Source organism: Peromyscus leucopus, chromosome 8b, assembly GCF_004664715.2.
Source record: "Peromyscus leucopus breed LL Stock chromosome 8b, UCI_PerLeu_2.1, whole genome shotgun sequence".
Taxonomy (NCBI): domain Eukaryota; kingdom Metazoa; phylum Chordata; class Mammalia; order Rodentia; family Cricetidae; genus Peromyscus; species Peromyscus leucopus.
In genome coordinates this window covers 1,510,911-1,533,727 of record NC_051086.1, presented here as the reverse complement: position 1 = coordinate 1,533,727, position 22,817 = coordinate 1,510,911, and the positions used below count along the sequence as shown (strand labels likewise).

Below are 22,817 nucleotides of genomic sequence, written 5' to 3'. Positions count from 1 at the left end.
GCACAATTATACACCAGGAGCCACACACAGGAGGAAGTTTTCAGCAGGAGCTCGAGTGTATGGCACACACTATTGTCTGAGCTGCTTTCAGGAGCTCTGACATCCACGCATGTGCTGACTAATTCAGAAGTGTTTTACATGCTTACCTATGTTAGTTAATTTGCTTAGTGAAGAAACAGGATCCCACTCTTCCCCACCCAACCTTTCTTTTTCTTTTGAGTAAAAGAGGTCTGGCCATGTAGTCCAGCCTGGCCTTGAACACATGACCCATGATCCTTCTCTGGTCTCCTCAGTGCAGAAATTAGAAGCCTCCATGACCACTTCTGGATTTTCTGTCCTTTTTTTTTACACTGTGCCATTTTCTTCTCTCCCCATTTCCCTTAGCAAACAGAGATAAATGTGTGTGTGTAGAGGTGGGGTGGGGGGCTAAGGCCTGTGCACAAATGCAGGTATATGTATGAAGGTCAAAAGCCAGCTTTGAGCCGAGCGGTGGTGGCGCACGCCTTTTATGCCAGCACTCAGGAGGCAGAGGCAGGTGGATCGCTATAAGTTTCAGGCCAGCCTGGTCCACAAAGTGAGTTCCAGGACAGGCAGGGCTATACAGAGAAAACCTGTCTCAAAAAAAGGAAAAAACTACAAAAAAACAGTAAAAAGGAAAAAAAAACTACTATGATAAATGTATATTCCCTAGTCCAGTAATTCTAATGTCACTATAGACTTCAAGATCCATTCTTTCTCTATGTAATTTTTCCATACTTAAATGGGCTCAGGAACCAGAACAGTATGTTCAGTGTTATAAATAATTGCTCCTAGTTTTCAGATTTCCCCACTCTACCTTCTAAGGCTACAGAAAGCAAAGTAGCTAGATGAGAGCATCCCTAGCAGGCCCAAGGCACAGGAAACACCTGCTCCAAGTTGTTGACAGGTAGTGGGAGGCATCAATGCTAACAAAAAGTGATAGGCTTCACTGAACACACTCAGTCTCCTGGTACCATTTCCACACTGCTCAGTTCAGTACAGCCACTTACAAATGCATGTTTATCACCCTCAAGGGCTGACTCCAATAGGAATTCTCAACACCAAGACAGCCAGTGCTCAAACCTTTTGCTTTTTTTTTTTTTTTAAGATTTATTTATGTATGCCTGAAGGCCAGAAGAGGGCACCAGATCTCATTATAGATGGTTGTGAGCCACCATGTGGTTGCTGGGAATTGAACTCAGGACCTTTGGAAGAGCAGTCGGTGCTCTTAACCTCTGAGCCATCTCTCCAGCCCCACCTTTTGCTTTTTTATAGTTTACAGTTTCACTGTTACCAAAATCCACATCCCAGGAAAATTTAAGGCACCAGAAAGCACCCCTGTTTCCTGGGAGAAGCCAAGCTCTTGATAATGATTAGCTTCTTCTTGTCCCTTCATCCTGCTGCCACACCTGCTATACAAACATTCAGCCATGGTATGTCCTAACCAGCTGCTGTTCTCTTTAGAGAGAGGACACACATTAACACTGTGAAACAGGGGCAGCATGACTTGGTTGTGACTACTAATTAACAGCCATGGTGGAGGTTCCTTCCCCACACTTGACCTGGTCATTTAGCCCTGCACTGCATTCTTCCAGGGCTCATCCCACCAACTCTATGCATCTACAGTCTCTGAAGTGAGCTTGGTTGGCCTCTGGGGGATGCAAGGTCAGAACAATAACTCTTTTGACTCCCACCTTCTCTCTAAAGATAACCCGTTCAGTTCTTCCCTCCACTGTCAGGGAAGGAAATACCAAATATATATCTGCCTGTGACCCATAACCCATAAGGCCCTCTCCTTGACATCCCATTTACTATGGAGCCTTCCATCTCATAGTTTGGCCTCCTTTTCTAATTCTAACAGTCCTGCTTTAGATGAGCCTTGACTTTTTGCCTAGGTTTTACCTAAATCTCCCAGGGAGTTCCTAGAGACTGAAATCATATGCCTCATGTTCCCTGCTTAAGGAGTGGTGGTGGTGTGTGTGTGTGTGTGTGGGGGGGGGGATCTATTTTTCTTTTCTTTTCTTTTTCTTTAGAAATAGGATCTTACTAAATAGCCCAGGCAGGTCTTGAGTTAGTCATCTTGCCCCAGCTTCTCAACTGTTGGGAGTACAGGGGAATGCCACCATACTCTGCTGCAGAGATGGACTTTATACACTAGAATCAAAGCTGTTCTTCAAAACTTGCCCAGTATACACTGAATGGTCTAAATGCCAAACAGGTTAAATGTATTAAGTGCTCCTGCCACTACATCCCCTGGGCCTGACTGGTCCATCAGTCCCATGACATGTTTTGAGTATCTTGTGTTCTCTCTTTCCTTTATGCCCAGAATGTTATGTTGCTCTCTCCAATACCCGCTTATAGGTAAGAATCACCAACTCCAGGAAGCCCACCCCAAAGGTGATGCTGCTGTGCACATCCTCAAATTTCTCACCCAGGGAACCATGGACACTATGCCTCCTGTTGCCCGCACTTACTGTTGCTGCAAAAAGAAACTTAAAACCCATACAAAGAGTGCTGGAGAGATGGCTCAGCAGTGAAGAATCCTGGACCCAAGTTCACCTCCCAACAAACATGGTAGTTCCCAGCCATCTATAACTCTAGTTCTGGGAGATCTGACCTGTTCTGGCCTTTGGGGGCATCAGTACACATGTCCTGTATACAGATAAATTTAGGCAAACACACACATATAAATTAATCAGTAACATGGGGGGGGGGTGACATGTGACACGGCAACATAACATGGAGAATCAGAAGTAAAACTGAATTTTCCTTCGGGGAAGTCTCCATATGTACCAGTATTCATTACCTAATGCAATCCTGTCCCTAGGTATCGGATAGTAGGATAAAGGAAGGAACCTTCCCAAAAGAGCTGCATCTTCAAATGTTACCTGGGTGGGAAGTGTCTTCCATTATAGCAGTTGACCTCTCTGGAACTAGGAGATTTGGGGCCAAGAGAATACAGCAAAACTGACAGACCTGTCCCAAGCTTTAAAAGCCAACTTTGCAAATGAAGCATTCTCATGAGCAAAGGCAGTGGTAAGAACATATACTACATCTCACAGGACAGACTGTTTAGAAAGTGGTTCTTTTTTTTTTTTTTTTTCAAGATAGGGTTTCTCTGTGTAGCTTTGCGCCTTTCCTGGAACTTGCTTTGGAGACCAGGCTGGCCTCGAACTCACAGAGATCCTTCTGCCTCTGCCTCCCGAGTGCTGGGATTAAAGGCGTGCGCCACCACCGCCTGGCTACCCACATAATCTTATCACTATTAAAATCTAGCAACTGGAGAATGTGTTAGAGAGACATATATTTTGAGTTTGAGATAACTTCCCATAAGAAACTTTTTATTTTCCCATAATCTAATCACAAATAATAACTTTCTTCATCTAAGACTCTAAGTAAAAAATAGCCAGGTATAGTGACATACACCTTTAATCCCAGCACTTGGGAGGTAGAGGCAGGCAGGTGTCTATGAGTTTAGGACAGCCAAGGCTACTCAGAGAAAACCTGTCTCAAAAACAAACAAGAGAGAGAGGGCGGGGGCTACATATATATGTATGTATGTATACTCACGGTTCAGGATCTAAGGTATCATTTTTCTTCTTTTCAAATTGATCCTTGGAAATTGTCCTTATTTAAAAGAAAAAGAAACATTTTAATCAATCCACATATACTCCTCTACCAATTTTTTTTCTTAAAATATCTGTTCTAAACTACTATCAACTTTACTATAAGATTTAATTCAGATTATGATGGCAAAATTGTGTTGAGATTTAAATATGTTTATTCTCATTCAAGTTCATATGACGAACAGCTACTGAATTGGACATTGGTAAGATCACAGCTGAATGCCAACATATCCTCAATGTAAGGTGAGACTCTACCAAGGACTCTCACTTTGGAAAGGTGGAGTATTTGGGTTTCAAACCATGCATATGTGACTTACTTCTAACACACGAAATTATATAACTCTTTTTTTTGTTGCTGTTTCTTTAAAAAACAAAAAAACACATACTGTGTGTGGCGGGAGAGAGAATGACCATGATGGGTGGTCAGAGAACCAAACTGTGAAGGTGGTTCTCCCCATCCACCTTCCTGTGAGCTCAGGGACAGAACTCAGGCTGCAGGCTTGCAGCAAAAGTGCCTGTACCTATTCATTCATTTCACTTAGCCCCTTTCCTGCATCTTTAGTTTTTACCCTAAGTGACATACAAAAACTTAAAAGTTGCAAATATTAATGGTATAGCACATAATATCTGCCCCTTGTGCACACTGCATAATGCTTAAATTTAGGCTAAACATACTAACCACCTCCAACACTTACCTTTTGGAGGGGGGCACGAAAAAAACTTTCAAAATCCTTCCTTCTAGCTTTTTGAAAAGTACAGTACATAAATGTTATCGACAGTTACCATACTGTGCAAAAGTAATCCACAGCTTTTGCTGGTATCTAACTGAACCTTAGCATTTATTGATTAGCCTTCTCCCATCTCTCCCTCCTACAATTCAATGATTAACTCCAATTAGACCAAAGAATTAAGATGATAAGGGTAATAAAATCATTTCTGGAGCACGGCCTTCCTGCCTGTGGGACCCAGTAACTCTGAGGCCAGATTTTCAACATGACCAGAAGCATGGAAGACTGAGGAACTCAGTGTGCAGAAAAGGGAACTATAAAAACGCTTGGCAGGCTAGAACAGATATACAGGCCAGCATGCCTTTGGGCATTTTACAAATATAAATGAGTCAAGTACCCACTGTGGTTTTCATTTCTCTTGCTGGTTATGCTGCCACTCAAAAGGCACTTCATTAGAAGACAAGCAGGGATATGCAGGAATAAATTAATGGACATGCTAGATCCAGCTAGGGAGCAAGAGTAAGACCACCAGCAAGGAATGATAGATATTTCTATGCTATACTGGAAGACATGGAGAAAGGATTGGAATCTAACCTGCAGTAGCTCAGTAACTTAAAAGATGGTTTTTTGTCTTTCTTTCTTTCTTTCTTTCTTTCTTTCTTTCTTTCTTTCTTTCTTTCTTTCTTTCTTTCTTTCTTTCTTTATTTATTTATTTATTTATTCTTTCTTTTTCTGGAGCTGAGGACTGAACCCAGGGCCTTAAGCACTCTAACACCGAGTTAAATCCCCAAGCCCAAGATGAAGGTTTAAAAGGTAAAGTTAACTCCAAAATGTTTTTGTTTATTTTTTTTTTTATAAAAGTATTTATTTATTTTGTGTGCATTGGTGTTTTGCCTGCATGTATGTCTGTGTGAGGATGGTCGATCCCCTGGAACTGGAGTTACAGACAGTTGTGAGCTGTCATGTGGGTGCTGGGAATTGAACTTGGGTCCTCTGGAAGAGCAATCAGTGCTGTTAATCTCTGAGCCACTTCTCCAGCCCCGTTCTGTTTTGTTTTAAAGGGTGTTGTTGTTGTTGGCGATATGTATGCAACACTCATTTCATGTGAATAAGGCTATCTGGCTTCTTAGGTATAACTGAAGTTAGAATTTTCAAGCAAAGGTTACCTACCACCATGAAGAAAGTTATTTGCTAGTGAGCTATACAAGGGTTAAGAACTGAACTAATCCTGCCTTGAATGGAGCAAAATGGAGAACTGGTGTTGCTGTTTGGCCAACACCTATACCTTTAAGTACAAATATCTATGCCCATGCAACCATGTTCCCACTAAACGTGGGTATAGTTAATATGTGAAGAAAAACAAAACACAACTTGCACACAACTCAAAATGGACATTTTGGCTTCTTTAGTCATGAACACAAGGAAGTACGGCAAGATCATACTTACGTCTGAGGTTGGGAAGGGTCGTCACCCAGGGTCACATTCTCGCCCTGGATCTCTGTGAAACACTTCTCACAGAAATGATACCTGTCAGCAAGAAGGCCATACTTGGGTGAACTGGTCCATCACAACATACAGCCACCCAAGCAACGAAGCCACCAATCAGAGCAGGGCAGAGCACCACGACGAAGGGGGGGCGTTGTTGGTTGATTGATGGGTCAGTGAGGACAATGAAAGGAACAGGGGGCAGGTAGGGAAGGGCAGAATTAGAGAACAGGGAAGGGAACAAATAGCACAGACACAGAGGTAAGACGCAAACACCAGACAACACAAAGCAGAAAGCCAAGGCAAAGCATTGATTAGCATTCGGTCTCATTGCACGCATCATAGGCCATCATCACTAACAACGACAGGTTTGGTCCGGCTCCAAGATGCAAATGCTTTCAAGGAGTTAATACTAAAATTGCATGGAGCCTAAATTTAGAAATCTCAAATTTGTATTAAAATCAAATATTGAGCCAGGGTTTAAAATAGAAAATTTTACTTTGAACAACAGTATGAGAAGAAAGCCTTTAAAAAGCAAGTTAAACTGGAATACTTCATTTTTCAAAATGGAAATTTGATGCTTGACTGCATCAGAGGTTTTACTTCCGGTATTAAGCCAGATCTTCCAATGTGTGACAATGTTGAGCACCCAGAACCATTTTTTGTTGTTGCTGTTTGTTATTTTCTCAAGTTAATCACTCAGTTAATAATAACTGTGTTACAATACAAATGAAACCAAATCCATATTCTAGACAAACACTTAACAGAAATGCAGTCAGGGTCAAAGACTTTCCAGCCATTTATTAATAAGAATATACAGAGAAAAATTATGATATATTGTATAAACAATACAATATATGCAAACCCACAAACAATTTTTGAAAAGTTTTGGTTCACTTCTAAGCTGTGATTTGAATTTTGGTACTGGGACCAATCATTCATGGGATACATGGTGAATGACTGTTCTGACTTGGTATCAACCCAAGTTAAGCAAATTTAGAGAGTTAATCTTTAAATAGCACAATCTGCATTTGAAAAATTATCCATCATCCCAATTTCTTGAGTGATAATAATATAGAGCCTGGGCTCATGCTGTTAAGTGATAACAATTATAGACTATTAAATGTTTGGAAAGGACATGAATGAGAAGTTAACAAAAAGGTGGGTTCTGCATAAAACAAGATGAGCACACAAAAATACTATAAAATAAACAAGCTGAATGGAGGTAAATTACACAGGCAAAAAGATGAGCATAAGCTAGCAGCAGCAGTACAATAAAATGCAGGTTTAGCACTCAAAACTACATCTACAAGATGCCAAGAAAGATTAGTATTAGACACTGATGGGATTTGGAGCACGAGCTGAACCCCCAGTGCAGAGGAAGATGCAGTAACTATGCTCTCACTCACTCATTCATTCAGCATTCAGCTGCATGCTCATTCACTCATTTATCACTCACTCAGCTACAGAATGAGACATGAGCCACGAGGAGAGGCCCCCGCAAGTCCCAGTTTTCATCTTCATTAAAACATTGAGCATTTTGTCCACAGACTTTGCTAAATGACACATGCAGCCAATTTAAAACATAAAACTTCATTCAGAACATTCAGAACGTCTTCAGGTTATCCAATTTTTCATATTCTGTTGATGAACAGGGCAGATTCACCACTGGACTAATAATAATAGTTTCTTGCCAGGACACGATTAAAAATTGACTAGGAACAGACATTTCTGTATATAAATGAACCATAGTAATGTTCTTGTAATTCCCTATTTTGCAAATATTCTTATAGAGCCTTAAAAAAACTTCTACATACAGCAAGGCATGGTACAAGCAGACATTCCCTGAAGTCAAGAACATCGTTGTTAAAAATAAAGCTTAGAACTGAGTGATCCATTCATCACGCAAGCAAACGTACTACTGGGAGCCAGCAAAAACTGCTGGGCTGTCTGAAATGAAACCACTACAATCACAAGTGAGTCTCAATGATTTTTAAGAACTTGGAAAAACTCTTAGCATTTTCAGTCAGTCTTTAAAGCCTCACAACATGTAGGACACGAGAACACGAACCCATTGTTTCCAGTGGCAGGAACTACTGCAGAGAGAAGTACTGATGACCAAGAGGCAGCCCGGGAATGGCTACAGAAACCTAAGCTCTCTGTATGGGACCAATTCCCACTCCTGAGAATCTCAGGGTCACAAAATTTGAGGGATAGTGTTAAAGACTCTAGTGTCTGTCCCAAAGCACTGGCAGTGAAAATTACATACAATCAAGCCTGTTCATTAAGCAGGTGAGAGGGTAGGCCCCATAACCTCACTTCATCAACATTCACTGAGATGAAGACAGTGCAGAACAAGGCATCTTTTTAATGAAGATGAAACATGTCTGGTCCAGGATAACAAATGTGATATAGACGGTCTTATTATGACAAAGTCTACACTTCATTCTTCCTAAAAATAAAGGTTCAGAAGTTCACTCCTTAACCATTAACAGCCTGGATAGCATTCTGTCTTGTGTGAAGGAAGTAGTGTGATGAATATGGAACTGTGAAGGAGAAAATATTTCACGTAAATCTGATGACAGTGCAAATCGGGGTTGCTAAATTAGCACATGTAACTATATGGTTTAGCTGTGAGGGTAGTTTAATGTATAATATTTTCAAATGCAGATTGTTTTAATAAATACTCTATCAGTATTTACAAACTGGGGTATCTATAATTTCTACATTATCTTCAGATAATCATTAGAAAAGCTATAGCAGTTTCCTCAAAGTGAGTTACTTTCAAATTCTAAAAGTGTAGAAACAAGTGAAAATGTAAGCACACACTAGCATAAACATTAAGAATTTCACTTGTTTAAATGGTCAGTTACTGATTTAAGTATCTAAAACTTTAGCACAAGTGACAACAATTATTTACTGAACACAACAGTGTTCATAGTCAATTTGAAAAAAATGATGAGCAACCAGAATGTTCATTGTTGAATTTGGCCACTGCTTTCTTGGAATTAGAGGGTATTAATCAATTCATGTACTTTTCTAAGAGCACAGAGGGCACAAATGGTAAAAGCTTTCGAAATGTAACAGACATAGGATAGATACAACTCATATATTTTCATTTTCATTTAGGAAAAAACATCACTTTTTGGTTTGTAAAAGTGAAGTTTTACACAAAAATAAAAATGGGCATTTCAGGACTTCCAGAATAGTCCTAGTGTTTGTCCTCTGTCACAGAACTTTCCTGATAGCAGTTCAATTTACCTTGAATTGCTCTCAGTGAATGGGCCCCAATCTGTTGAAGTCATTAACAAGCAGGGTCCAGAACAGTGAAACAATGCAAAGGCCCAAACACTTAGAGACAGTGGGTAAAGCTAGGTGCTGTGGTCTCTTTCTGTAATCCTAGCATTCAGGAGGCTGAGGCAAGGAGATCAAATCTGAGGCCATGTTGAGCTACATTGAGACACTGTCTCAACAAAACAAAACAAAACCAACCAACCAATCAACCAAAACAAAACCAGACAACCAAATAAATCAACTTACAACTTCATATAAATCACAATGGTCTTTAAAGTACACTCCTATGCACTGTTCCACTGAAGACAGACAACAAGAGCCAGTTAGGGAAGATGCCATTGTGCCTGTATCTTGGACAAGGTTAAGTAGGACACATCCTGAGATGTGCTAAGAGTCAGAGGACTGAACAACAAATGGAGGACAACTCCTGCATACTACATGGTCACTGTGGGAGGATCCCATTCTGAGGGGTTCTGGGATCCTTTTCAATTCTGTCTTACAATGTTTGTATGAAAGGCCGAGGGTGGCAAACACTGCATGAGCAATGTCCTGGATTCTATCCATATTACAACAACAACAAACAACATTACAGACCACAAAACAAAACAAAACACCTTCACACTCACCTCCACAAAAACAAAAACAAAAACAAAAACAAGCCTTCTATTTGGGAAGGGGAGTGTTGAGATAGAAATTAAACTTTGATGTGAAGCTATTTTCAGCAGGACAGGTTGCTCAGGCTGCACTTTTGACCAGAGAGCAACTTTGGGGAGTCGGTCCTGCTACTCCGTAGGCCCAGGGACCAAACTCTGGTCACCAAGCTTGACAACAAATGCCCTAACCCAATGAGCAATCTTGTCAAGTTCTTTTTTTGGAAAAAATAACATTTGCATAGGAGCTATCATGAAGATAGTTACATTTTCTTTTAAAATTACAAGTATAACTCAAAAAAAAAATATACTTAAGAAAAATATTTCAAAATTCCAAATTTGTCAGGCCTATATTTAGGTACCTTTGAACAAGTCAACAATCCCCTTTTGACTTTATCATGGCCCAATAAGAGAAAGTATACCTATCTGAAGGAGCAAACCCTGATGCAAACACCTAAGCCCTAAGACAGAGAACAAGCGCAAAGCTCCTTGTTGGTCACACAGAGGCTCTCATTGCTGGCTCACAAGATGCAGTCAACAGTATCGACTTCAGTCTAAGTCACAGCTTATTCTTCAGGCCATGGAGCCTTTGTGTGGCAGCAACAAGGCAACAAGAGGGCTCAGAACACAACTTTCACTTCATCTCAGCAAAAAAGCAGATAAGCAATTAGGAATTTAACTTTCCAAATCACTACAGCAGGTATTTGTGTATTACTATCATCTCACTGTCCCACTGTGTGAGGACATCTCTTCTAGTCTAACCTTTCACATTCCTCAAGGATGGCAACTATTTTCCAGGCAGGCCTACCTCTCTTAAAAGACGACAACAGTATCTCAAACAAATACCAGGGCCTCACTGTGCTCCCAGCAGCCGCAGGAGAACTAGTCTTGAGTTCATTAAGGAACACCAGCCCTCACATTGCAGTGTTAGCAAAGAGCACCCTTGTGCTCTTTTTTTAAAAACCAAACCAAACCAAAAACAAACAAACAAAAAACCTAAAGGCCAAATGATGTAGGTATGCATTTGCTGTAGAATAAAATCCAACTTTCTATTTTCTGAATATCTTAAAAGTCATTTCAGGCTTTTCCAAGGTTAGTCTCAACTCTGTCCTCTTGGCTACAGTGCTGTATTTCAGGGAATTACTACTGAGCTACGGCCTCAACCCAGGGTAACATATTTTTACTATAAATGTATGCTGCCTTTTTGTGTGTGTGTGTGTGTGTTGAGACAGGGTCTCTCTACGTAACCCTGGTTGTCCTAGAACTCACTATATAGACCAGACTGACCTCAAACTCACAGAGATCTGCCTGCCTCTGCCTTCAAGTGCTGGGATTAAAGGTCTTGGCCACCATGCTCAGCAAATGTATGCTTTACAAATCAGGAGGACAAGGAGCTACCTGACCAACCAAGAGGCACAGACATTTTGGCCCTTTTTACAGGACTTCCAGGAAATAAGTAACACATCCAGGCTATGGTCAGATGCACAATCCTTGTCTTAACACTGTCCTTTGCTCTGGAATGCAGGGACCTGCATGATGCTTACCTATTCTGATAGCTGTAGTAGGCTGCATCGCGAGGAATTGTACACAGCTGCTTCCCATAACAGCACAAAGTCTGTGGGGAAAACTCATACTGCAAAAATAAGGAGAAAATACTAAACATATATTCCACTAACATCCTCAAGTATTCTAGCATGCTATGGAGTCATACCAAGCTGGTAAGTTACTAACTAGAACATGAGGTAAAATTCTAACTGGTTCATAGCTACTTCAGGACATTTTTGGACTTAATATGACAGAATTATCATAGCTCTGGTTTCAGGTATTACAGACAGATACAATGGGCACAGGTCACTGAGAAAGGCCTGCCAGTGAGTACCTCTCACTCTGACCATGACATCATGCCAGGAAGTCAACTCTTACAAAGACTACACTATACCCTAGAGCTCCCAAGCACATGTATATGAGCAGAATCTTTTTTTTTTTTTGGTTTTTTCGAGACAGGGTTTCTCTGCGTAGTTTTGTGCCTTTCCTGGAGCTCACTTGGTAGCCCAGGCTGGCCTCGAACTCACAGAGATCCGCCTGGCTCTGCCTCCCGAGTGCTGGGATTAAAGGCGTGCGCCACCACCGCCCAGCCGAGCAGAATCTTATTGTAACACTACCTTACTGATTAACCAAACAAATTTGTTTTCCAGAAATACTATACCTTTCGTCCACAGCAGTATCCGAGAGACTGCATAACAGGGTCAATTTCTTGCTCAAAGACCTCTGCGAGTTTACTGCAAAATTTATACACCCGGGATGTCTTACGATTATACAGCCAGGCATTGTTGAACATAAGCCAGACATCATCCACATACTGCCAGGGTTCTTGATACTGCCCTGTATCCAGCTTCCGTTTGATGGTAGAAAGATCCATTGGATTCTTCACAATATCAAAATAATCCTAAAAAAAAAAAAATAAAATAAAATAAAAAAGTCAACTCTATGAGTGAATCCCCCAAAGCTTAACAATAAAAAGTATCAGACATTCTAATCCCAAGAGTAAGTAATGAAAGTGAAAAGAAAATAATCCCAAATACTGCTCTGATTTGACTCACTAATATGGCAATCAACATGTGCACTTGTGATTGAATTATTGCAAAGGCAAAGTTAAAGAAAAAATAAAAGGAAAGGGATTATTAGAACATAATTTTAATGAAAATGAGGGATTTAATTTACTACATTAAAAATGGTGAACAAGGGGGCTGGAGAGATGGCTCAGAGGTTAAGAGCACTGACTGCTCTTCCAGAGGTCATGAGTTCAGTTCCCAGCAACCACATGGTGGCTCACAACTATCTGTAATGAGACCTGGTGCCCTCTTCTGGCCTGCAGTCACATATGCTATATACATAATAAATAAATCTTTTAAAAAAAATGGTGAACAAATGCATCAGAAAATGTACACTTCTACAGATTCCCTTTGGTCTACATAAACAAAATGCAATTTAATGATTAACACAAACACCAATCTCAAAAGAAAACATGGCCTTTCCAAGTCTTTCAAGGACATCAAATAGGGATTGATATGTATATCATTGTTGGCATTTTTAAAGCCAATCCTTTTAGATAAACTTGTATACAAAGCCTCAAATATAAAGGGTCCTCTGTGCTAAAGCAAGTGGGCTTGAACTCTAGCAAATGATTCTGATCCATCAAAACTGCTGACAGACACAGATTTTTATATTAGAGGAAAAAAACCCTCAAAGCAAGTTTTTGGGGTTTTTTTGTTTTTTGTTTTGTTTGTTTGTTTGTTTTTACTCAATTTTAAAGAGACGAAACAAGATGCTCAAAGTTCTAACCCATATTTCATATTAACTTACTGGGATTCCTAGGAGCTGGGGATCTACAGGCTGCCGAAAAGGTAAAGACTCTGGGTCCTGTCTGTAGAGTGCTTCTAGAGTTGGCATAAGTGCCTGGCGTAGCTCTTCAGGTTTAAAGACTAGAGGGAGAAAACATTGGGAAGAGAAATCATTAATGGGTGCTCAAGACACATCCATCGTCACATTCAAACTACAAGCCTAGTCACTTCTACTTCCCACCCACAATTCTTTTCAAGCTCTCTGATACTTTATTCAGCATGTGAAGAATCCTTAAACTAGAGGTGTAAGTTGGGGTTTTCTGAACATATAGCAAAGTGGCCTTTAAATCTGACGCTCAGGCCATGAGACAAATATTGCATGGAGGAGTTTGCTTCAACAAAATTCCCAATCTTCAAATAGTGCTATAACAGAAAACAGTTAATTTCTAATTCTGCTTCCCTGATCAATTGGGCAGTAAATAAAGCCCTTTCATTGCAGGGACCTTTTGTGAATTCTCTGGTGATGCTTTTCTATGCTTGGCTCAGTTAAATTCAACTCACTTGAAATAAACCTTTATCTACTGCGCCCCCATATACAAATGTAAACAATAACTAGACTACAGAAAGACGAAGTTTCTAAAAGTTCCCTAGTGTTTCTCCAACATTTGTCAGAATCCACTGCTCTCACCTTCTAGCCATCACATTTCCTACCTAGTCTGTTGTTACCATTGTGCTCAGGAGAGTGAGGCAAGAGGACTGCTTGGGCTATGGAGTGAGACCCTGTCTCAAAGTAAGTAAGCCAGCCAGCCAAAAATAAACAATTAAAAACAAACAAATAATTGTGACTGCCAGATACCTTTAAGATAGGAACACACCCTACTTTAGTCCTTAGGGTGCAGGTCAGTGTGTCATAACCCTTGGCTCTTCCTCCACAAAGAAAACTGAACAGAAGGAAGTATATCAAAGCAGTTCTGATGACTGGTGTTATGAGTGATCCAAACTTTGTAGAGGTTTTTTTTTTTTTGGTTTTTTTTTTTTTTTTTTTGTATCTTACTGGCTGTGGTATCAAATGCCTTTAATCACAGCACTTGGGGGGTAGAAGCAAACGGATCTCTGTGAGTTCAAGGTCGGCTTGGTCTACATAGTAAGTTCCAAGCCAGGTCATACCAACCAAGAATACATAGTTAGACAAAAGTTCCAGTTGGGCCATGGTATGTATCTGTTGTCATTTCTATTTGGTAAGTCTAACTTTCAAATTCTGGAATTTTACCTGATTATTTTTTCACATGAGAGGTTAAAGGTTAACAGAAAAATTCAACCTAACATCCTCATTTTAGGTATATAAACAGATGCACCCAAGTTCCCCATAATTTATCCCCATCAGAGCAGGGACCCATCAGGTCTCTTGAGCACCTTGTGACAGACACTCCCTCTTTTGCAGGACACCTGGCTGCTTTAGCCCTTGTAGTACTGGCTCAAGGTCTAGATGATCAGGGAAGCCTCCCTATTATAACATAAAGGTCCACTCAAGCATGCAGACATGCCCCAAGTAACCTTGTAAATAAATGAACAGTCTTGCTTTCCTTTTGCTAACTTCATTCTTCTGCTTATAAAACAGTTACAAAGCATCACCTGGCTTTTTTTTTGGGGGGGGGGGGAGTATGTGCTTTTGTGTGTTTTATCTTCTGAGACAGGGACTCAGTATGCATAGGCCAGAATTGACTACATAGCCCAGGTTGGCTTAAGTGCTAGGATTATAGGCTTGTGCCACTATGCCTAACTATATCCATTATTCTGGAGTGATGTGGGAGGGTGGGGTGTGTGCTCGTGGAGTCTTTCTTTACTGCTCTTCACCTCATTCAACCAGTCCGGGTCTCGGATGTGCACTCAGGACTTGTAGGAATGGCTAGTCTAGCTTGCTAGCTTGTTCTAGGGACCCCTGGTCTTCTTCGGCTTCCTGAGCACTAGACCAAGAGGCAGGCCGGCCAGCGTCCCCACCTGTCACTCCTGTGGGGTCTGGGGGTGCTGAACTCTAGTCCCCACGCTTGCTGCTTGTGCATCAAGTGCTTCAACTGCTAAGCAATCTCCACAGTCCCTTAAATAATTCTTTATGAGAAAACATTTCATCAAAAGCTTTTTCATTCCAATAGATAAGGGGCTGACAAATTATGATCAAAATTCCTACTTTCTATGAGTCAAGGTCTCAAAATCGCCTTTACCTTTTTTAATGACCAGAAGTCATTATTTCATGACAGATGAAAATTAAATAAAATTCAAGTTTTAGGGTCAAACAAACCCTTTTATTGGCACACAGCCATGCGCACTTATTTGCGTATCATCTGCTGCTGCTGTTGAGGGATTAGTTTCCGAGAGACGTTATGATTGATGTACGTAGTCTGAAGTACTAACAACCTGGCCTGCTAACAGGTGGGACTTGACAGGACATGCTCGACTTCTTGCATTGAGGAGAGAGAGGTGGCAGGGCAGTCTGCTCATGCTAGGTGTGGCAGCCAGCACATACCTTTAATCCCAGTACTCAGAAGGCCAAGATAAATGGATCTCTGTAAGTTTAGGTTAGCCTGGTCTACAAAGTGGGTTCCAGGTTTGCTAGTCCTACATAGTGATACCCCATCTCAAAATCTGCTCATAGGCCAATGAGATAGCTTAGTAGGCAAAGGCATTTGCTGCCAAGCCTGACAACTTGAGTTCAATCCCTAGGACCTGTATGGTGGAAATAAAGAATCAACTCCCACAAGTTATCCTCTGACTTCCACTTACCTGCATGTGTCATGTGTGTGCACCCCCATTTAACAAAGAAAATTAATTTTAGGGGCTAGAGAAATAGCTTACTAGTTAAGAGCACTTGTTGCTCTCTCTTCCTGGGGACTGGAGTTTAGTTCCCATCACCCATGTTGAGTAGCTCACAACCACCTGTAACTTTAGCTCCAGGGGATCCTACTCCATCTTCTAGACACTGTGGACGGACGAACACACACGAACAAACGAACGAACGAACACACACACACACACACACACACACACACACACACACACACACACTCTTAAAGAAAAGGTCTGGTCACTCCCACTCTTCTCTCTGGTAGTGACTAAATGTGTCTCATTCTATTTATTTACTAATTAAACAACTATTTAAAGCTTATGCTAAATAAAGTATTTTCAAATTCCCACCTTTATCATGCTTGTGTATTATGACTCCATAAGGACTCAAAGAGAAGTCAATAGCTGTATCAGACCCAAGTTCCCTACATCTATTAGCTGGTGTGGCACAGAAGGTCATTACACTTTGCTAGCATCATAACCTTCACTCAGTAAGAATGGTAAACTATACCCAGTTCTCCAGTGTGTTATTCATAAGTCCCATGCTGTCCAATGTGGTAGTAACTCGAAATATGTGGTACTGAAGGTTCAACAAAGCAGTTTTACATCAATCCAACAATTCAGTTTACTGATCACCCGTCACAACTCAATACAGCACAAGTGTGACATTTCTATCAATGAAGGACATCCTAGCACCGTCGCAGGCCTCTCTAGGGATCTCTGAGAACAACACTACCCCCCTATACAAAAATACACTATGTCAATAGTGGCACTGAGAAGCCAAATGAATGGGAGGTTCTTCCAGTCTTTGTGGCCACTCTACTCTGAGGAAAAAGAAGGCCAGCCACGGAGCACATTCTTAATAGGCAGTAGAATCGGTACCCTCAGTAAATCTCAACCTCCCACATGTGCTGCTACTCTGTAATCCAACAGGCAGTCATGCTGTGGAGAAGCAGCCTCAGGAAGCAGCAGCAACATCAGCACCGGGGGGGAGAGCAGGAATTGCTTTTCTCCCCTGAAGACAGAAAACTTACAAGGGGGACAGATACAAAGCTGCTATTCAATCCTAGTTTGTGGCAAAGTTTTCTCCAAAAAAATCAACTAAGTGAGCCAGGTACTTCAAAGACAAATGATAATATTTGTTGCCAGTGGTAAAATTTGGGCCTTCATCAAAAATGTTTTGGAAAAAAAATGTTTTGGAAAACTTTATCTGCCAAATGAGCTTGCTATTTCTCAAAGATTTGTTTTAGGAAACTGACAGTGATACTAAAAAAAAATGTGGGTCTTTGGGGGAGGGGGCTGATATAGCACCAAGTGTGCCAGCACTTAGAAAATGCTCCTAACTCAGTGACCTAGTACCTCGCAGGAGACGGCAGGATGACATTAACTCACCCTCCAGAGGCCCTGCTTGTTGACTGTGAAGTATCTGTCAGAGCAGAGGGCCCCAGGCACCTGAGAGCCACGAGTAACACTCCTCTCTTTACTGCTAGGTTGTCTGAATGAGATTGGAAGCTGCTCCCACAGTTCTGTAAACAGGATTATCACCACAGCAGAAGAGAGGCAGATCTCAACAGTCCAACTCAGTTGCCTTAACACTCTTCAAAACATTGCAGGATTACAAAATAATGTCACATTTTTACTATTTTTGTTTGGAAAAGGTAATTTTTGTAAAAATGTGTTAAATGAGGCTGGCGATACCATAGGTAGAGTACAGGTTCCATTCTTGGGATACAGGTGGGGTAAATGTTACCATTAACAGACATTAATTTAAATAAACTAAGTATTTTTATTTTTCTCAGTTTTACTTCTTAAAAAAATAGGCAATGACAAGATAGTCCGCATAATCAAAAACCCTCTGGCACCCTCAATTATAAAAAGCAGTAAGTCTCTTTCCTACTATGGAGCTTTACTGCCTCGGCCACCTACATTCTCTGCACTTTCTCAAAAGTGCCTGTTACCTGATGCTCTTAACGTCCAAGGTCAAGGTCACCCTTTTAAGCAAGGGTCACTTGACAGTCTTCCAACACCCTATTCCTTCTTACCATGACACAACTTAGGTGGAGTACATTCAATTTCTACTTGTCCTGAGCTAACCTCACACATCTGGAGCTCCATAATCCCACCCCATGCCAAGTCACAGCAGCTATAGTGCCCCTTACTCCCCTCCACCAGCTGAAATCTCTAATTCACACACGTGCACAAACATGCTGACAGTGATCATGCTGTTCGTCAGTTCTTTATACCTGGCTCTGCAGAGCCTACACTCCTTAGCCTGCTCCAAGGTCCAGAGGCACTTCAACTCTGCCTCTCTAGTCTATGACATCTCATCTCAGGGCCGGTCCCTCAGCCACAGCCTGTTATTGTTATTGTTCTCTCTCTCTCTCTCTCTCTCTCTCTCTCTCTCTCTCTCTATATATATATATATATATATATATATATATATATATATATATATATATATATATATGGGGGGGATTGTACACGGTGCTTGAGTGTGTGCAGACACGCACTCCTCTGCATGCAGTCATGGAGGGCAGGAGGACAACTGGTGTCCTGCCATATTCCTTTAAGAAGTCTCTTACTGAACCTGGAGTTAGACTGGTAGCTAGAAAGCCCTAGCTTCCTGTCTGCCTCCTACAGTGCTGGGGTTACAGATGCCCAGGTACAGTCACACCCAGCATTTTACACGAGCGCTAGGATCCAAACTCAGATCCTCACGTTTGTCCAGCAAACTCCCTTACATACTGAATCTCTCCAGACACTGCTGTCTCCATTCTCAGAAGTAACTTGAATGACAGGCAAGGAACATAAAAGAGAATTTGTAATCATTTTCCTGCCCCGCTTTCAATCTTTGCTGTGGAGCACAGCAAAGTACCTAGGTTACAGAGCACGTGACCTACTTTTTTTGCGTGGCTGGGAAGGGGATGTGGACTGTGAGGCTGTGCCATTAGCACTGTTCTCTTCCTCCTCTTTAGCTTCCACTTTTACTTCGGGTTTCTTTTCTTCTACTTCCATTGGTTCTGATTTCTGCTCTGCTGTGTCCGTTTCTTCTTTTACTTGAGAGGATCCTTGTAAATCCTCTTCCATCATCTTGAGACAAACAGAGGCACAGAAGACAGAGAACTGTCAGACCCCTGTAGCCTAGTCCAGTTTACTCTGAAGTCTCTTTGCACACATGGGTCAAAGGTACATGGACCATTCTTTTTTTTCCCCCCGTTAGGGAAAGGAACAAAATAATTCACGTCCCCCCAGCACTCCGGAGGTAGAGGTAGGTGGATCTCTGTGAGTTCGAGGTCAGCCTAGTCTACTGATTGAGTTCCAGGACAGGCTCCAAAGCTATACAGAGAAACCCTGTCTCAAAAAGAATAAAAAAAACAAAACAACCCAAAAAACAAACAAACAAAAAACTACCGTGTGTCCATTGAGTCACTTTATACAGCACCGGTATAATCATAGCTCTAATTAAATTTTTTTTCAATATAAAAGTACATTTACATGCTCAGTAAAATACTGATACATCTAGTTTGGAAGTAAAAGTATCTTAGAAAATTGAAACAAGGATCAAAACCCTGTGCTCCGAGTGTGATGAGACTTGGACTAATTGGGAAACCCATGTCCCACCTGAGGGACACATTCCCCAATTAGGTGGGACACCGGCTGCCATAAAGGAGTGTAAGTGTACTGATGGCAGAGCTGCTTATCTTTTGACAAAAATCAGATATCTGAAGTTTTATTTGCAACTTTTTGATTTTTAAAACACTGAACAGGCCAAAAAATAAATAAATAAATAAATAAAAAATTCACAGGCTTCATTCAGCTCTTGGCCCCCTGATTTCAACCTCAGCCATTAAATTAGTAAACGAATATTCTGTTCTTCTACAGAACTAAAAATGAATGAAGAACACTAATAAAAAGATTTCTAGAAAATTCAAACATTTACATTGAATATCCAAACATCATGATAAGTCCTGAGGATATGTAGGTAAAGCTACCACACACAAGCCATGTTCTGCCAACTAGGAACAACATCTACCTCAGACCGAGGTTCTCCCTTGGATTCACCAGGATCGGTCTCAGCATCATCTGTCTGGGCTTCCGTCTTTATTTCCAGCATGGGTACATCAGGTCCTGGCTGCTGGGAACTGGTTTCAGCACTGGTCACAGAGGAGGGAGTGGGGACCCTATTATCAATGCTGGCTGCTGCCTGAGAAAGCTGCAAAAAAATCATAATCATCACCGCTGTAAAGCAGATAACACCACTAACCTTCAGCTCCTGCCCTTCTGTACAACTAAGCACCTGTAGGAACACTAAAGGACAGAAGCTCCCAAAGGGAGCTCTAGAGGAAGCCGCTCCAGAAACAAGATTTACTTCTTCTTCTTCTTCTTTTTTTTTTTTTGGTTTGTTTTTCAAGACAGGGTTTCTCTATAGCTTTGCGCCTTTTCCTGGAACTCGCTTTGGAGACCATGCTGGCCCCAAACTCACAGAGATCCGCCTGCCTCTGCCTCCCAATTGCTGGGATTAAAGGCATGCGCCACCACAGCACGGCTAAGATTTACTTCTTACCAAAAATGTAAGCCAGAAGAACAGTTTTCTAATTCTAACATAAAATTCTTTTCTCTTGGCTTTCTACTGAATTATTTTACCATTATTTCCCTTTGCTAGCATTCAGGCTCCTGGAGAAAGGCTAACTATAAACACCTCAGTAGTTATGAGGAGGTTGGGAAATAAAAGCCTACATGAAGCGAAATACCCAACGAGCCTATGTTAAGGCCGGACAACGATGGTGGTGGAGTAAGCAAACACTCCATGGCCACGTAACAGACTTTACCCAATGCAGTACTACCTCCATAAATTAGTAAAGGAGATAAAAAGATTAACAAGAAATCTCTTTTTGAGGGCATAGGATGCAGTCAGTGGCAGAGTGCTTTCCTAGTGTTTGCAAGACGCTGGTCTGAAGACAGGAAACAACTCATTTAGAGAGCGAATGCAGAGTCAGAGTAAGTATATATCCTTATGGAGAAAGAAAAACAATAACGTCATCTTTGGAACTGTCGTTTGGTTAATTTTGTCATTCTACAAACATCCTGAGTATCTAAGAATGGAATTAGTGTAAATCTGAGAGGAGGGGAATCTATAGATTAGACTCAAAAGAAAATGATACTAAGATTTCTATATTTCTAGAAAGGTACTTGGCGAGGCACTGGCCAGTAGGCCTAGGATGACACAGGAGCCTCCCATCCTTCCAATGCCGCCTGCAGAGAGGAATGGGCTGTTTAGAGCCACAGAAGATATGAGCCTCCCTCTGTTGTTTCATTATGAATAAGGAAAGTCTCCTATTCTGAAAGAAGGCTGATTAGCCAGGTTGGAGGATCTGTAGTTTGGAGCACAGCATGTTTACCAAACCCAAGACACCAAGTACAAAAACTATTAAAACCTGGATGACATTAATCTAGAACAGAAAACAGGGAAAATAGTTGCACATACAGTTCAATAGTTCTGTCCATGCTGTGATGTCTCAATGACTATTAATTTCTGTAAACTATTTTAACCAAGGGTAATTGTAAACCATGCCTTTAGGGCCAATAGTAGGAACAAAGCACAGCTCACTGCACTTCCATCAGAGATACACTTTTTGGTATCAGAGCAAAATGCTACAGCATCATGACAGAGTATTCTTTCTTCTTTTTTTAATTAAAGACAGGGTCTTACTTTGTAGCTCTGGCTAGCCTCATGCTCACAAAGAACTGCCTGCCTCTGCCTCCCGAGTGCCGACAGAACACTGTATGGAAAGGTATCCTGTAGAGTTTGGCTCGTTAGTGACAATGGTGGGACAGATTGAAAGAGACTCACCGGTGTGCCAGGAGGCTGAGTGTGCACAGGTGTTGGCTGCTGCTGGGATGACTGAGGGGTAGCCACAGACGGTGGCTGCACTGGGGTTGGAGGCTGTGGAGTCACCTGGGCCTGTGCTGCTGCCTGGACCGTAGGGGTACTCTGTGTTTGGGCTGCACTGGGCACTGAGCCAGGAGTTGGGGTAGGAGTCTGCCCAGATGACACAGGAGTGGATGGCTGAGTTGGAGCCGCTGGCTGGGGAGGTGTCATCCCAGGTGGCGTTGGATGTTGGAGAGAGGGCATGCCAGCAGCTGTGGAAGCAGGAGGAGGAGTTGGGTGCAATGGTGACTGTGTCACTGGTGGGCAGGGCAGCTGGCTGGCCTGGGGTGCCAGCATGTTCAGAGGGTTAGGAAGAGCACCAGCAGGCACCTGGCCCTGAAAGAAATGGGACAGAATATGTTAAAACTACTTTACCCAACTGAAAAAAATCACAGACTTGAAGAAGAAAATTTAATCATAGTTTCTTAATTAGTTCTGCTAGTTTCATGGGGATGTCCCATTTGGACAAATTCACAGACTACACATTGATAGCATACACTGTAGCTTTTCATACCTGAGTTGTACAACTACAATATCTGGCTACAATATTCATGGCTTAGACACATTTACTTAACTTACTGATTTTGTGTTCTGTCATATCTACTTACAACTTAGACCACAGCAAAAGGTGGCTTTTTTCTTTTTTGGGGGAGTTGAGACAGTGGATCATGTTAGTACAGTGGTTTTTTTCAACTGGGGAGACACTTGAGAATTGTTGACCTTTCAAAAAATGAATCAACATCACTGTTCCAAAGAGAAGTTTGGCCTAGGCACCCAGACCAGTTTTACAGGATGACAACCACACCAGCCATATCCTTAAGTGTTGTCTGTAACTACTCGTACACTGTAAAAGTAGAGTTAAAGAGTTAAGACTAAGAGTCTGGCCCAGGAAACTAAACATATTCACT

At 41.5% G+C, this 22,817-nt stretch overlaps 1 protein-coding gene across 2 annotated transcripts in view; it reads right to left on the bottom strand.

Moving 5' to 3' along the window:
* LOC114710614 (CREB binding protein) overlaps positions 1–22,817 on the bottom strand; it is a 143,020-nt gene that overhangs the window by 16,251 nt on the left and 103,952 nt on the right. For both annotated transcript variants that reach the window (XM_028894801.2, XM_028894800.2), the window contains 8 exons: positions 21,832–22,245; positions 20,014–20,193; positions 18,881–19,070; positions 13,165–13,283; positions 12,008–12,247; positions 11,346–11,434; positions 5,819–5,899; positions 3,589–3,645 (listed from right to left, as the gene is read on the bottom strand). In XM_028894801.2, coding sequence (XP_028750634.1) covers positions 3,589–3,645; positions 5,819–5,899; positions 11,346–11,434; positions 12,008–12,247; positions 13,165–13,283; positions 18,881–19,070; positions 20,014–20,193; positions 21,832–22,245 — 1,370 coding nt within the window. The remainder of the gene's footprint in view (positions 1–3,588; positions 3,646–5,818; positions 5,900–11,345; positions 11,435–12,007; positions 12,248–13,164; positions 13,284–18,880; positions 19,071–20,013; positions 20,194–21,831; positions 22,246–22,817) is intronic.